The 18,754-nt window shown below is 38.6% G+C and overlaps 1 protein-coding gene across 1 annotated transcript; it reads left to right on the forward strand.

Annotated features, from left to right (window-relative positions):
- The first annotated feature begins 3,559 nt into the window (after positions 1–3,559).
- On the forward strand, positions 3,560–16,057 carry LOC4348080 (alpha-mannosidase). Its single transcript, XM_015758889.2, has 29 exons — positions 3,560–3,958; positions 4,120–4,203; positions 6,419–6,507; positions 6,584–6,758; positions 7,070–7,189; positions 7,310–7,393; positions 7,477–7,548; positions 7,648–7,761; positions 8,158–8,258; positions 8,330–8,423; positions 8,571–8,738; positions 8,845–8,922; positions 9,214–9,279; positions 9,358–9,414; positions 9,659–9,878; positions 10,173–10,309; positions 12,051–12,119; positions 12,205–12,264; positions 12,685–12,756; positions 12,836–12,883; positions 12,987–13,112; positions 13,288–13,353; positions 13,814–13,926; positions 14,654–14,738; positions 14,846–14,956; positions 15,191–15,286; positions 15,373–15,420; positions 15,496–15,564; positions 15,699–16,057. The coding sequence occupies exons 1-29, from the start codon at positions 3,755–3,757 to the stop codon at positions 15,885–15,887; spliced, it is 3,015 nt and encodes a 1,004-aa protein (XP_015614375.1). The 5' UTR covers positions 3,560–3,754; the 3' UTR covers positions 15,888–16,057.
- Positions 16,058–18,754: the final 2,697 nt, after the last annotated feature.

The raw sequence follows: 18,754 nt of genomic DNA on the forward strand, positions 1-18,754 counted from the left end.
CCTGACCTCAGTTGTGTTCTTAATTAGTTCAAACAAAACCTGGTTTGACAAGAATCGAAGCTTCAGTTTTGTCTCAATTAAGCTGCAAACATTTTTCAAAGTGTAGCTCCTTCTTGGAGCAAACGTTCGCATTTGGATCCAAGCTATTGTTCTTCTTTACCTCCAAAACTTATTTCCTCCGTGCCGCTTGTCACCGTCGCCGTGCGTGCCAGCTTTGCCTGTGAGAGGAAGAAGAAGATAAGGAGAAGTGGGGCTGACAAGTGAGCCACCATTTTTTATTTTTATCTCTGTCATTTACACGTGGGATCCATATCTGTTTTCACTTCCTTTGATGGCTGGGTTGCCACGTCAGTATACTTGGACCAAATCATTCTGTCACGTCATCAAAAAACCGTTTTTAAAACCATTGAAAGAAGTCAATTTACACCGATTTTTAAAGTTAGAAGAGGTATTATACCCGATTTTGCCGTTACAAGGGATGCGAACAAGAGATGAAGGAGACAAAGGTCTTGTCTGTGCAGCTTCTAGCGTGTGATAACGCACAAAAAGAAGAAAAAGAAAGAATTTTTTATTTTTATTTTTTAAAAGATTTTAAAAAATAAATTACCATTTTGGTTTTTTAAAGAAATATACTCTTCCCGCCCTATCGTACGGCGGGTCATATATAAATTGTTCTACCGTAGGGTGAGAAATATGACGTGATGGATGATAGGAGGAGCGCATCGTGGCAATTTTGCAGGCATCCCCTTCTCGCCTTCTCATAGGGTGATTTATTGTCGGGAAGAGGTCGCCTGCAAAATAAGACCAGGGAGCTGCTTGATAAATTGCCCTTTGTTAGGACAACCTATTAGGAAATTTTTGCATGTGGCCCTCTCTCGACAATAAATCGTCCAACAGAAGAAAAAAAAGGAGCTCCTGCAAAATTCTCAGTCTGTCACGTCATATTACTCACTTTAGCATAGGGCGATTTATATGCTCCGTCCTACGGTTAGGTAGGAGTACATTTCTATGGAACTTCGAAACGGTAATTTATTATTTAAATTTTAAATAAATAAATAAATAAAATTCGAAAAAAAGAAACACCTGAAACACGTGAAGGTGAAGCATTCGCTCAGGCGTGCGCCCAATAGCAAAGAACCAAAGATGTTGTTTATACATTGAGAAGGTGATTTGATTGACCCAATTCCGATCATCTTGTGGAATCGGCTTCCACTATCTTAAAAAAATCGACTTATAAGAATGTATTGCTCGTACAAAAATAACAGGAAAGAGATTGGAGAACAATTCCCCAATTATTCGTGTCGTGTCCATATTCTGATCAGTGCTTAATTAGTTAAGGAGTGTGGATAAACTAGCTGAGCTGGGTCTCTGCATGACTGCATAGATGCCACCTGGACGGAGCAACATGCAACCATGCATGCATGCAATAATTGTGGACGATTGAACTTTTAGCATTGTCCATATTAATATATTCTCTCCGTCCCAGAATATAAGAAGTTTTAGAGTTGGACACGGTTATTAAAAAAAGTAGGTAGAAGTGAGTGGTGGAGGATTGTGATTGAATGAATAGTGGAGATAGGTGGGAAAAGTGAATGAGATGGTGGAGGATTGTGATTGGTTGGGAAGAGAATGTTGGTGAGAAGTTGTTATATTTTAGGACAATCTTAAGAGCTAAAAGTTGTTATATTTTTTGGAGGAGGGAGTAGATGTTAATGAATCTAGGTACACATATATGTCTAGATTTATTAACATATATACGAATATGGATAATGCTAGAAAGTCTTATAATATAAAACGGAGGAAGTAGATGTGGACGCAGTCGGCGTCGGAGATGTGGCCGACAAGCGCTACGGCGACTTCCCACCCGAAGATGCAGTTACTGATCGACCAGGCCGGGTCTCTCTCTGCTACACTGTTTTCTTTTTTTATTTCATCTTCCGAATCAGAATAGTCGTCTCTTATCCAGATTTATTTATAGTGTCAAGACATCAATCATATTTTAGAAATGGAGGAGGCATCGTCGCCTTGTACAAGTCGATGAATGGATCATGATCTTCTTAATTGATAAACATGAGCCGGCTGGCTTGTTTATTTCCGCCCGCAGCGTATGACTGTGTGCGTTCATAAATGACGTCGTCGTCGTAGGGTAGATCAGGGACGAGGTGTAGTGCACGCATCACATGGAAACACACTCAATTAATTTAGTCATCATATATACGGATTAATTACGTTAGATGAAATACAATAATGCGCCACGATTACATACTCAAGACATATAGTACTTCCAGTAAAGAGAGTAACGCTCTTGACTTTATACCCTCTTCATTTCAAATTTCAAAATATATATGCCACCATTGACTTTTCCGCATAATGTTTTACTTCCTCCGTTTTATATTATAAGACTTTCTAGTATTGTCCACATTCATATATATGTTAATGAATCTAGACATACATACATGTTTATATTCATTAACATCTATATAAATGTGGACAATACTAGAAATTCTTATAATATGAAAGTCTTATAATATTAAAAAAATTATACGAATATCATTTATTTTATTGTGACTTGTTTATCATCAAATAAAATATAATCCTAACTCATACTTTTACGTATTTATACTAAATTTTTGAATAAGGCGAATGATTAAATGTTGTGCAAAAAGTGTACGTTGTGCGAAAATTCTATGGCGAAAAGCAGAGAAAATTGTTCATTGCTTCTCCTCCAGGAATTCGGTGAAGTCAGTGATGAATGTACTTGGATTTTCCACACAGTTAACAGACTTGGTAATTTTGCCCCATATTTCGCATACAATACTCTTTTAACATTTTTTCTAACTTAATCCATTTTCTTTTCTTCTCCTATTTTTCCATCAACTGATGTCATCATTTTACCACTAGCTCTGCTTTTTCTCCGCATTAATCTTCTCCTCACGCTTAGTCACCATTTCTATACTCCTTTAAAACAAACAATGTATTATAATTGTAAATTTTACAAATTAGTCCTCACCTGTTCTTGTTGTGAATTTAGCAGATTAGTCCCATGAACTTCTTCATATTAAAGATAATTAAATCAAAATGGATAGCCACATACAAGCGGATATTCCCTATACAGTAAAAAAGACAGGTTACAACATCGCATGGGGAAACATATTTTATTTATATGATATTATAATACGTTTTCTTTTACCCATAATAAAGCAAATGCATTCACCTAGTACTCATAAAACCGTTATTCAAAATTACCAAACCCATTAATTAACATCTTCAGTCAAAATTGCCAACGCTACAATATATAGGCTGTGTTTAGTTCCACACTAAAATTGGAAGTTTTGACTAAAATTGAAAGTTTGTGTAAAAAAGTTGAAAGTTTGTGTGTGTAGGAAAGTTTTTGATGTGATGGAAAAGTTGAAAGTTTGAAGAAAAAGTTGAAAACTAAACAAGGCCATACTTCATCAATAGGAAAAACAAAAACTTATCTCTTATTATTGATACATACAACCAATTTCCCCCTTTTTTTGAGGGTTCAAAGGAAAATTCACATAGGACCATATCCTGCAGTCCCTGTTGATCCATCCTGCCACCGATCTTGTCTCTTCTCCGGCCGCCGGGCCGCCCTCCGCTTTGGACCTTCCGGCCACCGGCCTCCGTCCCGTGACCTCCTCCTCATCCTCATCCTCCTCGTGGAAACCACCACCCCCATCTTCTGATGCTTCCTCCTAGTTTCTAACGCATCGATCACTTCCGACACGACATGGCGTCGTCGTCGTCGGCGCTGGTGGTGGTGGTGGCGGTTCTTGCGTTGGCGGAGGCGGCGGTGGCGTTCTCGGGGTACAACACGAGCGCCGGGGCGGTGGCCGGGAAGCTGAACGTGCACCTGGTGCCGCACTCCCACGACGACGTCGGGTGGCTCAAGACCATCGACCAGTACTTCGTCGGCACCAACAACTCCATCCAGGTAACGTAATTTCCCCCTCCCCTCGCCGAGCCTCGCCGCGTTCACACCAGCGCGGCTAGGTGTTCGTCCGCGTCGCCGCCGCCGCCGCCCGGCGTGCTCTGTTCTGCTCCGTGGTGCGCTGCTTAATTGTGGTTGGGGTTTGGGGATGGGGGGATTTGCAGGGCGCGTGCGTGATGAACACGCTCGACTCCGTGGTGGACGCGCTCATCCTGGACCCCGCGCGCAAGTTCGTCTTCGCAGAGCAGGTGAGGTGCTCGTACCAATGCTCCGCCCGATTCGCCTTCTTCTTCCTTCTCGATTAATTTCTCTCTGTGATATTGTTTTCTGTTACAAACACCAACATCCTCTGCTACCTCTGGTAGAAATGATTTCACCAACATCCTCTGCTACCTCTGGTAGAAATGATTTTACCATGGGTAACTAATTATCTGCTACCTCTGCTAGAAATGATTTGGGTAACTAGATTGCCTGATTTTTTACTAGGTGTAACTAAATTATCTGAATTTTTACTACGTGTAACTAAATTTTCTCGTTTGATGATGTCTCACTAGTTACTGATTCCTGGGTTTGCTTTTTCAACACCTCGCCTCAGCTCTAAATAAACCCAAAATTTATGAGTTTTTTTTTCTTTTGGGAAATCAGTGCTGCAAAATTGCATGACAAGTGTAGAATGAGTACAAGGACTAAATCAGATAAGAGAAAGCAACCCCAAAAAAGGTGCTACTTTCGTGTTGCCATCTTGTGCTTGGAATTTAGGAAAGAAGCTAAGGTGGTTGAGCTTTGCTGGGGCTTCATGAGGAATTCTTCACATATTGTTTACAAAGATGCTCGTCACACTCATAATATTCTTTCACTATGAAAGCAAAACATACTCCAGATATACTTCATAATCGTTTCCTCTTTTTTTTTTTCCTTTTTGAGAGGCTATTCTGTTTCTACATCCGTGATTATGGTCTGTTCCTGCGTTTCTGTCAGTGGCTTCGTGTTTTGCATCAACTTTGCCACGACAATCAGAAGCAAATATTTTAATGTGCTTGATAAATTAGTAGTACATGTGCATCAATCCCTACTTTGTACTGTACTATGTTCCAATGATACCATATTCTAGCTTAGCTGTGGCCTGTGGGGAAGTGTCTCTTGTCTGCTTTACTTTATCCTTTGGAGGATATTCCCTCCATCCAAAAAATATAGCAATTTCCAACATTCAAAATTCGGTTCAAAATACTGCAACTCTATCTACTCTTTTATCTCAACCAATCATAATCGTCTCCCATTTAATTTCTTCATCTACTTTTTCATCTCAACCAATCAAAACTTTCTCCCATTTAATTTCATCCCTCGTTTTGATCTTCTGAAAAAAAAAATCAGAAGTGCTTATATTTTAGTATAGGGAGAGGACAAGCAATGGCCCATGGACCATACCAGACCTCGCTCCTGTTCTGGATAAGCATGCCCATAATTCAGTGTCTCACTCAATCGAACTTTCATCCTACAATTGCCTCTCTATGATTGTCTGTACCAATCAGAGGTAGTATTCGGATTTGAGAATTCAGAGAAGTAGAAAATTGACATTTCAAAACACATGGCTTAAAAAATATCAGTAAATCGCTGACTTCCTACTTCCTTTTTTTTATGGCGAGACAATGATAACTTTTATGGAGGACGAATCGTTTCGTAGGTGCATGTGGTGACTGGTGACATATCAAACGGGAATTTTAAATTTCCTTGTCAAAAAAGTATGAATTTTTAAATTACTTTTTTGTATTTTCAAAGTACAAACTGCTACATTCAGAGAAGAAACTGTTTCTTATTGAACTTGTTTCCATGAGGAAAAGAAATCATTTCTTGTCTTTCAACTGAATCGATTCTGAAGAGGCCTTGAAACTTTTTTGGAAAGTCAAATTTCATGCTTTGAAATTTTCATAGCAAGTCCAAAATTCAAAACAACTTTCTATGTCACCGACATGTTGGACAGACTAATAGGTGGCATCCCTCCTGTAAGTTCCTGGAGTCTCAATAGATCACAGGGAAATTGTTCATAAAAATATGACTGAAGTTAAGAAATGAAAATGAAATCTCAAATGTCTTAATGGATCTAACTCATAGATTGATACTCCCTCCTTTCCAAAATATAAGAACTTTTAGGATTTGAATTTTATTCAAAATATAAGGACTTTTAACATTATTCACAACAATAGTTGTCCCATCAATCATATCCCATTTAAATTTCTTTCCGTCTTACTCTCGCCTACCCTCCCACCCCCACCCATCCCATATTTGTTGAGGGTACTGAAGTCTTCTCTTCATAACCTTAATCTCCGCTAAACATCCTAGAAATCCTTATATTTTGGAATGGAGGGAGTAATAAGAATAAAAGTCCTATATGTATACTACCTGCCAAGAATTGTTGGTGTTGGACCACATCAACTGTAGAGACTGACATATGTCTTTTCCTTCCAGGCTTTCTTCCAAAGATGGTGGGCAGAGAAAAGCCCAAAAATCCAGGCCATAGTCCACAAGCTAGTTGATTCTGGTCAGCTAGAGTTCATGTATGGGATTCAATCTCATTGCTATATTGGATTTTGTCTTTAGAAGTTTGAGAAAATTTGGAAATTTTAAATTCAGAAATGGTGGGTGGTGTATGCATGATGAAGCCGCCGTCCATTATATTGACATGATTGATCAGACCACACTTGGTCATCGGGTAATCAAGAAACAGTTTAACAAGATCCCAAGAGCTGGCTGGCAAATTGATCCTTTTGGTCATTCTGCAGTTCAAGGTTATTTGCTTGGGGCAGAGGTAATATTAACATCACATTTGAGCACCATGCATGTCGAGTCCTTATAGAACTATTGGACCGCTATAATCTCATGCTCCTACATACTATTCCATTTTCTGAAAGCCTTGCAAATCTATTTATGTGTATTTGTGCAAATGTACCTAAAGTCCTTTTGTTGTTTTAAGTTATCTTCATATCAAAGTTTAGATTTTGCCAGATGTATCATTTTGCTGGATGTTCAAGAAGTTCACTGTGTCATAGAATTCTTTTTTCCTCATAATATCGGTGCTAGAGTGTGGAGATTTTACATTTGTTTACATTGCAATTCTAGCTTGGTTTCGATTCTATGCATTTTGCGAGAATCGATTACCAAGATAGAGCAAAGCGTAAAGGAGACAAAGGCCTAGAGGTTATATGGCGCGGCTCAAGAACATTTGGTTCATCTTCTCAGGTTACTATTGTTCTTTTTTCTTGCAAATAGTTTCATATCTATTCATTAGTAACTTATCATGTGTTGTTAAGTTGTTGATTCTATTATCACTGTTCATTTAAACATCTGATTAAACTGCAGATCTTCACAAATGCATTTCCTGTCCATTATAGCCCTCCAGATGGCTTCGGCTTCGAAATTTTCGATGATTTTGTACCTGTACAGGTATATGCATGGTTGCAGATCAGCAGTTTCAGTTATCCCCAGATACACAAATTTCAATTGATTGTTCAACCATTTCGATATAGGATGACATGTTGCTGTTTGACTACAATCTTAAAGAACGTGTGAATGATTTTGTTGCTGCAGCCTTAAAACAGGTAAATTTCCATTTCTTGGTTTATTTCTTCCCAGTTAAAAATCAGCATTGAACAGAAACCCAGATTTGGATTCTGCCTTCTTTTTTTTTTATGTGACAGGCAAATGTTACGCGCACAAACCACATAATGTGGACTATGGGGGACGATTTTAATTACCAGTATGCTGAGTCTTGGTTCCGGAACATGGACAGGCTTATCAATTATGTGAACAAGGTATTGCTGATTCACAAATTTAACTTCAGACTATCGATCAGACTGTCTGTGTGCCGTTTATGTTCTCTTCTGATCATTTTTAACTTTCTGCAATTTAATCAGAAGAATATGAATCGGCGAATTTGAATTAATTATACTGAATTCAAAAGAAATGAAATTTTCTTGAGAAATAGTGGTGGGGGTGGGGGTGGGGTGGGGTTCCGAGGTTTCGAACATTTTGAACCAAAATATTGAACCCTGGTTTAACAGCTGTTTTATCGGTTTTCGACGGTTCAAGCATATGGATGGTCGTTTAGCAAAACCAGAATGACTAGGCCCTGGATCTGGTTTTAATAACTAAGCCGCTGGGTAATTTTCTCTTCTTGAAAAAGAAAGCTTAGTGTGCTGAAAACGCAGGATGGCCGTGTGCATGCACTGTACTCTACTCCATCTATTTACACAGATGCAAAACATGCGTCGAATGAATCATGGCCACTCAAATACGATGATTATTTCCCGTAAGTTACCGAACTTCGCAAATCAGTAAGAAGAGTTATCCTTCATGCCCTCATTCTATTGCATATTGCAGGTATGCTGATGCAAAAAATGCTTACTGGACTGGATATTTTACAAGCCGTCCAACTTTCAAGCGATATATTCGAATGATCAGTGGATATTACCTGGTATGATATTTCTGCAATGCAAGTCGAAAACTACAGGAATTATGATGATGCCTAAAATAGTACTTTTATTTAAAAAAATAATAATCCTAAACTAGACATTTAGAAGCTCTAAAATAACTTAACTTTAGGACATGTGTTTTCCTGCAGGCTGCGCGTCAATTGGAATTTTTGGTGGGTAGAAGTTCCTTAGGATTGTTTACTTCTAGCTTGGAAGATCCACTGGGGATTGCCCAACATCATGATGCAGTCTCAGGAACGGCAAAGCAACACACAACTGATGATTATTCGAAACGCCTTGCGATTGGGGTTTCTCAGGTTCATAATATTTACTACAGAAATTGTTGCCGTGATTTATCATGATGTACTATTATTTAATCAAATAATTTATAATAGAGCAAAATATCTATTCCTATCTTTTCAGGTTGAGAAAGGTGTTAATACTGCTCTAAGTTGTCTCACAAGTTCCAAAGGAACATGTACAGCAACAAAATTTAGTCAGGTAAGATAAATATGTACTTGATTTTGTTTATGATGCTTACATTTTCACAAAGAATAAATATTAGTGATTCTAGTACTTTGTCACATTTCTCTTTACCATTAGTTTCTTCTAGATTTTCCATCAGCATTACGATTCTACAACTAAAGGTAAAAGGTGGCCAATCATTAATATTAATTGTTAAGACTGTTTTTGCACAACAGTTTCAGAAATAACATTTTAAAATTTCCATATGCAATTTTGGAACATATTTCCCTGGTGTGACTATTTGTCTTGTTCAATCAACTTTTTTAGTGCCAACTTCTCAATATTAGCTACTGCCCTTCAACTGAGGAAGGAATTTCATCCGCAAAGAGTTTAGTAAGTACAAATTAGTAATCTGTTCTATTACAAGAAATGCCAGTTAAGTTTTTCATATATTGACATGATCCTATGCAGGTTATAGTTGTTTATAATCCTCTTGGATGGGAACGTAGTGACTTTGTAAGAGTTCCAGTAAGTTTTTCAAAGCTCTGCTCAACCGTTCTGTTCAGTAGTTTCTGATGGTCTACACAAGAACTTATAGATTAAGAGTTCTTAATGATCCATATGGAGAAAAATATACCTCAATTTAATCAAAATACTTCAATATACTTTGTAAACACATAGAACGAAATTTCCGATAAACCATGTGCTCTTTTTACTAGATCTAGCTTCTTTGACTAACCCGTATTCCATAATTATTTTAACTATTTTGCAGGTAAATGATGCCAACTTAATTGTAAAAACCTCTGATGGAACTTCTCTGGAGTCACAACTAGTTGAAGTTGATATCGTGACAGCACGTTTAAGGAAGTTATACATAAAGGCTTATCTTGGAATCACGTCCGATAAACCCCCAAAGTATTGGCTAGTTTTTCAAGCTTCTGTACCACCACTCGGCTGGAACACCTACTTCATATCAAAATCTACTGGAACAGGTGAAACTTCATAATCTTGACATAATTAGGTTTATCGAATTGTCCTGTCGCAAGTGCTGCTTATTCTTTTTGGTCAGATAAACATAATTATTTTGTTGATAAGGCGGGACATTGTATCATTTTCCAGTGGGGGTGCTCAAAATACCTTCTTTTATCTTTTTTTTTTAAGAAAATGGGTAAAACCCGCCTCTAAAAGACTAAAAGTCGGATGTACACGGCCAGCAAATACCTGTTGTATTCAACTTTGTTGTTATTAGTCTGTTGATTTACATCATTAACCTTCGAATTATCCAGGATCTAATGGAATGGGGTATGTCTCAACCATGGTTTCTCCAAGTAATGACACAATAGAAATTGGACCAGGGCCTCTGAAGATGTCCTATTCATCAAAATCTGGACAACTCAAGAGAATGTTCAATTCTATCTCTGCAGTGAGTCTAAAATTCATTTATTTCTGAAAAAAAGAAGATCTATTTACAAAATTGAAGGAATCTTCCTCTAATATTTGTAGCACCCACAATGAAATTTATGGCTGTTACATCAAAATGTGACACAACATAAGATTTGATGACCATTGGGTAAACCAATTCCTGCATAGATTTGATCTATCTCAACAAGATTTTGGCATCATTCATTTATATAAAATTATTTAGGTAAAATTTGCTACAGGACACTCAAAAATTATGTAATTAGTTAGGAGACACTATAAAAACGTAACACGGCTGATGGATACTACAAAAAATATGTAATTGGCTGTAGGACATCGGAGACAATATTTTATAATTTCCGGGTCAAAATAGGTGAGAAATTTTTTGAAATGGCGGGATTGCCCCTGGTGCCGCAACATCTATGCACGACTGGGTACGGTAGAACCAGACCCAGTCGCCATCTTCTCCCACTCGAAATCCCCAAATGCTAACCTTAGGTTGGTCATCGGCGGCGGCAGCGGCGGTGGTGGTGGCGGAAGAAGAGGCGCCGACAAAGACGATGATGGCGACGATGGGCGATGGAGCACTTAATTCTTCCTCTTCTTTGGCATGAAAGGATAAAGTTTGGAGAACGTTATTCACGGCACGTTAGTTGGAGCCGGGGACGACGAGCCAAAAATTGTGGCGAGAGTCGTGATGCCTCCCGCCGCTGCCAACATGGCCAGAGGAAATGCTGACGGTGGCTGCACCGGCGGTGAGATGACGCGCGACGATGACCGATCAAAGGAGAAAGAGCGGGAGGAGGATGAGGAGGTGGAGAGGTTGAAGGAGCTCTGGCTGTCGCTCATGGAGCAGGAGCAGCTGCTGCAGCTCCTGCTGGCGGAGCTCGATGAGCTCTGGGAGCCGGATGCCACAGCGCGTGAGCTTGAGCAGCCCGCCACCGCCGTGGAGGCGCGGCTGCTGGAGCTGAAGGTCGCCTCGCTGCAGGAGGAGAATCATCGCCTGGAGGAGGCGCAGGCATCGGAGCTCAACGACGTGCGTACCAAGCTGGCGCGCACCAAGGAGAAGCTGTGGGAGCTCAGGGCACGCGTGGAGCACGACCAGGAGGCGGCCGCGAGCAAGGTGGCGACGACGCTAGCTAGGTGACAGGGCGAGCGAGCTGGAGAGGAGCGGCGCCAGGGGTAATCTCGCTATTTCGAAAAGTTTCTCACCTATTTTGAGCCGGAAATTATAAAATATTGCCTCCAGTGTCCTATAGCCAATTACACAATTTTTGTAGTGTCCATCAGCCGTATCATGGTTTTGCAGTGTCTCCCAGCCAATTACACGTTTTTTGAGTGTTCTGTAGCAAATTTTGCCTATTATTTAAACCTATTTGAGCTTGTAGTATTTGCCCATTTTTTGGGGATTTCTCAATAATTTTATGCAGCAACATATATCTTTTTAAATGCATTATGCATATAATTTATTATTCTTATCCATGCGTGTCTAATTATTTTGATGCAGAATGTTACATTAGAAAATTAGATTTAGCTAGTACTGGTTTCTCCTTTGCTTAACTTGCATGATAAATAAAATGATGGCATAATAAATTATTCTACGAGATCCATTCCTAGGAAATAATTATAAAATAGATCAAGTTTGCCATATGAATTCATTTTGTTTGTAGTGATAAACTTGTTATATGTTTGTATTGTCTATGGCATCTACCAATGCGATACCACAACTAGTGAGTTTCTTTCAGGTGGATTTGCCAATTCAACAGAGCTTTCTTTGGTATGCTTCAAGCACGGGAGATTCTGAAGATTCACAGGTTTTATGTGAAACTAAAACTTTCTCAATTGCAAAACATATTATTCACATATTCGACCGTTTCAGTTATCTACGGTTAATTACAGGCATCCGGAGCATATATTTTCAGACCAAATAGGACTACACCGACTATAGTTTCAGGAATGGTAACAGAATTTCCCATCTCATATTTGCATTTGGTTTTCTTTTATTTATCATCCATATACTGTCCTGTGACATTAGTTCCCCTAGATTCTATGAGGGTAAAATTTCGAATAACAGCAAGTAATTACTGCTGAATCAGTGGTGGCGTACATGGAACCTAATATTTTGTGTTTTCATATTATCACCTAACATCAAATCACTTCAAAAGATATAAACTAAAATAGCATAGTATAGTATTTCAGGGGACAATCAAACAAATAATCTTGTATTGTCTATCAAGTTGCTTTTACGCATGTAGTCTCTCCGGTTGCTACTAAGAGAGCACTCAAGTACATAAATAATAAATAAAACATTTACTAAAATAATTGCACCTCTTTATTATCTATATTATAAATACAGTTCTGTATTTTATTTCCTGTTAGGCGCCATTGAAAGTTATCCATGGACCTCTTGTTGACGAAGTCCACCAACAGTTCAGCTCATGGATTTATCAGGTTATAAAAAAAAACTGACTCAAATTTACGTTCGTCCATCAGGATTGTAACTATAGTGTGGTTCACTTGATCTTTTTAGGTCACGAGACTCTACAAGAATAAGGAGCACGCTGAAGTTGAATATACTGTTAGTAAAATCTTCCACCTCAAAAATAAATGTTTGGGATGAACAATGATATTCCATATTTTAACATGCATCTAATTGGCTGCAATTCTCTCTTATGTGAAAGATTGGACCAATACCTGTTGATGATGATGATGACATAGGAAAGGAGGTTGTTACCAGACTGACAACAAATATGGCCACCAACAAAATATTTTATACAGATTCTAATGGAAGAGATTTCCTCGAAAGGGTGAATATCTATATAATTTGCACTCCATATATTTATTTCGAGTGGTCTCATAATTTATATCGAAATTGTTTTTTTATGGGAAACAGTTAATAGTCATATTGAACATGTGGTATGGATGTTTTAAAATTTTTGTACTCTTATACCAAAGTTCACAGAAAGCATCGTTCATTTTCAGGTGAGAAACCACAGGGATGATTGGGACCTTAATTTGTCTCAACCTGTTGCAGGAAATTACTACCCGGTATGTACAATATTAAAATTTTCATAGTGGATTCATCTTAGGTTTTCTAGATACCACCATAACTCTTTAACTACAGCCTTTTTTTGAACCTTCACATAATGAGGTACCATCGCAAATTGATGCATATTAATGCAGTGTTTTTATCCCTATGCCTGTGGATGACACTTTTTGAAGCTATGCTAGCTGTGCAAACTGGATCGATATGTGCTTAATGCTATTTCAAAAGAAAAAAAATTACAAATGTTGACTGTTATGGGTAGGTTTCATTGAAGATCAATAGAGTATCATTTTTCCTTTTAGCTCTCTGTTTTCCTTAAATAGCATGATGCCCATCTGAGGAAATATATTCCAGTTGAGTAGTATAGATTGAGTTGCATGTATCAATCAGTTTCTTCTATGCTTCTGAACAATATTAACATTGTTTACTGTTGTTGCTAATTCTTATGCATTAACTCTGCAGGTCAATCAAGGAATATATGTAGCAGATGGGAAATATGAACTATCTGTCCTTGTGGATCATGCTGTTGGAGCTTCGAGTATTCAAGATGGTCAGATTGAAGTTATGCTCCACAGGTATTGGCTGGAGTATCCTGATCTAGTTCTGGATGACTGAATCTAGCACCAGACCATTTTCCATTAGGGTCTCGATATCATATTCCTTCTGTTACCTGTTGACACCAATCTAATTGTGTTGTCTTTTATATCTTAATGTGGTACTGTTATTTTTAAACCAAAATACAGCTTGAATTTAGAGGAGCTGGCCAAAGCAAAAATGAAAAAGGGCCTTTTCTATCCAACCTATGTCATGGGCATTGGGACAGGAGTCCTAGGCCCAATGGGAACGATATCCTCACCCCTCACGACCTCACGATAAGTACGTAGCTCATTTGGATAGAGTCAGGTGGATTAGGTGAAGGAGTCCTCCATTTATATAAGGAGAGATCATATCCCTGGTCATTAGGTATTTGATTAAGATTTATCTTAGTCTCCACCGGCTCTGCCTTCTCGGGATGTGATCTTACTCCGTCGCGCCGTCAAGGTCCAGGGTCATTCATGTTACTTTTATAATCCAATCTATTTCCTTTCACCACCCTTTCATCCTAAATAATCCTTTCATGTGACAACCCAAGTTTTGAAAAATCATTTTTGGAACCTACCCAGGTTCGTTCACTATATTGTTTAACTGCGTAGGTTTCTAATTTACAACATCTTGAAATTTAGCGATAATTTCGTGGAATGAAAAATTATATTCCTAGCTCCCTCGCACATTATACATCTAACCATGAATAATTTGTGTCAGGCGTCTTTCTGCAGACGATGGCAGAGGAGTTGGGGAACCACTTAATGAAGTAGTATGTGTGGATCAAAAGTGCGATGGGCTAGTGGTATACGACATTCATTTAAAACAATTTCTCTCTCTTTTATTCATGATATACAACTTGATATCACATTCTCTATAGATCTTGCAACTGACTGGTAGAAACTTTTACAGGCCAGGGCAACTTACTATATCAATGTCAATAAGAAAGGACATGGAGCTCATTGGCGCCGAACATATAGCCAACAAGTTTATTCACCGTTCCTTGTTGCTTTTGCACATGAGGTACATTTATACCATTTTTGTATCAGTTCTTTTAAAAAATCATGTTACAGATTCTACAATTAGCAGCTATAGGGTGTGTTTAGTTCACGTTAAAATTGAAAGTTTGGTTGAAATTGAAACGATGTGACGGAAAAGTTGAAAGTTTGTGTGTGCAGGAAAGTTTTGATGTGATGGAAAAGTTGGAAGTTTGAAAAAAAAGTTTGGAACTAAACTCGGCCTATATTTCTCTGACAGGACGAACGCAGTTGGAAATCCAACAATATTGCAAAAGCAAGTACGGTAGAAGGAAACTATAGTCTTCCTGATAATGTTGCAATCATCACCTTGCAGGTTATCACAAAAATTCCTTCTTGCCTCTTAAATTCTAGCATTATATTGGTGATAAATTCATTTAAAATCATCTCTCAACATTTCAGAGTCTTGATGATGGCACCACACTCCTTCGATTGGCGCATCTTTTTCAGGTATACATTTAGTTCATATGAAATTTCTTTCTATATTTCTCCATGATACTCATTATTATATTGGTGGACTTGCAGGCTCAAGAGGACACACAATATTCAGTAATGGCAAAGGTTGAATTGAGAAAGCTGTTTGGAAAGAGGATAGTAAGTGATGTGTCACACTCACACAGCCCTTGTTTTTCTGCATTAACAGAAATTGTTTCTGTAAAATAATTATAAGCATAAAGAGATGAGACCTAACATTAATTTAATTATGTTTGCTCAAATCCATTGTACAGATCAAAGATTTGACTGAGACTAGCCTATCTGCAAACCAAAAGAAGTCAGAGATGAAGAAGCTCAATTGGAGAGTAACCGGGGAGAGCAAAACTGATCCTGCACCATTGAAGGGTGGCCCAGTTGACAGCCACGCCCTTGTTGTTGAGCTTGGACCGATGGAGATACGCACATTCTTGCTGAAATTCTGAACTGCGGTTGTTTTGGCCTTTTATTCTTCTCTCTTTTGCTGTGAGGGAAAGGCTTAATTTGGATAGTTGCCTGGATTTATCTGAGGATGATGTTGCTGTCGGTAACTGGTAATAAGAGAATAATAAGTGCTTCCAGCAAATGAAATAAAGGAAAATATTCTTGTTGCTCCCCTGATGTTGCAAATATTATCTTGATTCATGCGATAATTTGTGCGTGCCTTGGTGAGTCTTCACATTAGTTAGCTTCCAACAGTGGCGAACGTAGCTATAAAATAATAGTAGCTGGGTGAACGACAAAGATAATCGACGCATACCATACCAAATATGTTGTAATAATCAATCAATCAATATATTTAGGCCTCGAAGAACCAAAAAAACAAAATGGAGTATAATTTTTTAAGTCACCTACTCCCTCCGTCCCAAAAAAGATCCATCCTAACATCCCAATGTAAAATCCGTCCCAAAAAAGATCCATTCTAACATGCCAATGTAAAATTAGTGGGGAGTAAAAATACCCAAAATGTATCACATTATTCGAAAAGTAGTAATGGTACGTGATATGTAGGTAAATGGTATTTAAGGGGTAAAATTTCTCATTTTATACTTTTATGTGCTGAAGATATGTGGGATGGTAGAATTTGGTTTTTCGTGAACAAAATTCAAATTCCAGAAGTTGATTTTTCTTTGAACGCAAGGAGTATGCATTGCTGAATGCTGGCTGGGTGTGTTCGGATGCCCCTTTTCGCAACCCCTCTCCTTTGTTTTCTGCGCGCACGTTTTTCAAACTGCTAAACGGTATGTTTTTTACAAAAAATTTCTATACGAAAGTTGCTTCAAAAATCAAACTAATCTATTTTTGAAAAAAATTAACCAATACTTAATTAATTACGCGCTAATGAATTGCTCCGTTTTTCGTGTTCACTACGTGCTGGATGGGAACAGAACCAGCGAACTCACCCTAAGGCGTCAAGTAGACATCTATCACATCACATCACAGGGCAAACCGACAGCAGTCCGCCGGTGTGCCCATGGACCCACGCATGACACCATGTCGGCACACAAACTGGCTCTAGCAACCGGCAAAATCACTTAGGCCGAATTTAGTTCCAAACTTTTTCTTCAAACCTCTAACTTTTCATGTAAAATCAAAGGTGTTTTTGATTGTTATTCTGTGATGAAAAATTGGCATTAGAGATTATTGGTTTTGTTATTTGGAATTTATTCACGAAGTAGTTTTGGAGATGATTGGAATTTATAGGTGATTGACAGGGACTGTTGTTTGTCAGGACCGGTCAGACCGGGCAGGGTATACCGGTCAGACCGGCGGTATGCGCGCGGTCAGACCGACCAGCCCGCGGTCTGACCGGCCGACTCTGTGTCGGTTTGCCCGCGGTCTGACCGGCCGACTCTGTGTCGGTTTCGGTTTCGGGTTGTTTGTTTGGATATCCATGATTGTTTCATGATTATGGCTTCTAGATGGATACTATACGTATGTAATACTATTATTTGCTACTAATGAGTCAAGTTGGAGATAGCTTAGTCTCGGAATATTATTTCTTTGTTTATTTCATGTGTAGGTGACTTGATGCCTCGGGAGAGTATTTGCGGTGATGGACCAGGAGTCGGCTTGGGGATAAGACGACGTCCATGGTGGTCAGAGATCATGCGGGATACTTAGGCTAGAGTTGATGTACGTGGTTGGTGAAGATTCCATATGGCATACGATGGAGGTATTGTGTGCGTATGGGATGCGGAGTCGAATTTGCAAGGAGTCTAAATTTGGTACGATTGGTTATGTAAAGTTTGTTTTTTTGTACTAAAGGGTTTCCTAAGGTGTTTAGGACTTCTAGTATGAGTTTGGTTCGTGGCTTTAGGCTGACTACCTCGGATATAAATAGAGAGGGAGCGTGAGGCTTCCCGGTATCGCTTTTGAGAGCAATTGAGTAGAGTTTTGAGTTAGGGTTTTGAGTTTAGTCGAAATTTTTGTAAGGAGTGCTGTTGGTGCACTTTGTAAACACAGAGAAAATCAATAAAGTCGTCATCCACTTTAAGAGTTCTTCGATTTATGTTTCATCGGGTTTCGGCGGTCTAACTGGCGATATACCGGTGGTGGCGAGGCGGTCAGACCGGTGGCCGCGACAGCGAGCGGCAGCTGATCTCGGCGGTTAGACCGGAGATCTAATCTCGGTCAGACCGATGGCAACCAGGTGGTCAGACCGGCAGGACAACTGCGATCCGTCGATTTCGAGGGTAACTTTTATTTCCGCTAAAAGTTTTCGGTTTTTGGGTATACCAACCATTCACCCCCTCTGGTTGGCTTAGTTATTGTGATTCGATCCTACATTTCCGTCACATAAAAAAATTTTCTACACACATAATTCCATCACATCGTTTCAATTTTAATGAAACTTTTAATTTTGACGTGAACTAAACACACCCTTACACAAGGAAGGGGATGAGTGTCAAGCGAAAAGTAACAAAAATAAACGGTCAAGTGCTCAGGACGAAGGGGTGCATAATAGTGAAATTGGAAGATTAAACAACGATTGGTTGTCTCATGTCTAGCCTAGATCTGTACTTATGAATTTTATGGCTATTTATGGGTTGGTGAGCGATGCCTAACCTCGGTTCATATTATTTGCCCCTTTGAATTTTTTTCTAATGTTTGATTTTTTCTTATTAACAAAAAAATTGAATTATTATTTATTTTGTCTATAACTTGTTTTATTATCAAATATACTTTAAGTATAACTTATCCTCTTTTACATTTACACTAACTTTTTAAATAAAACGAATGATAAAACAAGAAAAAAATCAAAACGACAAGTAACATGGAACGGAGATAGTAACTCAAATACTCTAAAACG

This window comes from Oryza sativa, chromosome 10 (assembly GCF_034140825.1).
Source record: "Oryza sativa Japonica Group chromosome 10, ASM3414082v1".
Lineage (NCBI taxonomy): Eukaryota > Viridiplantae > Streptophyta > Magnoliopsida > Poales > Poaceae > Oryza > Oryza sativa.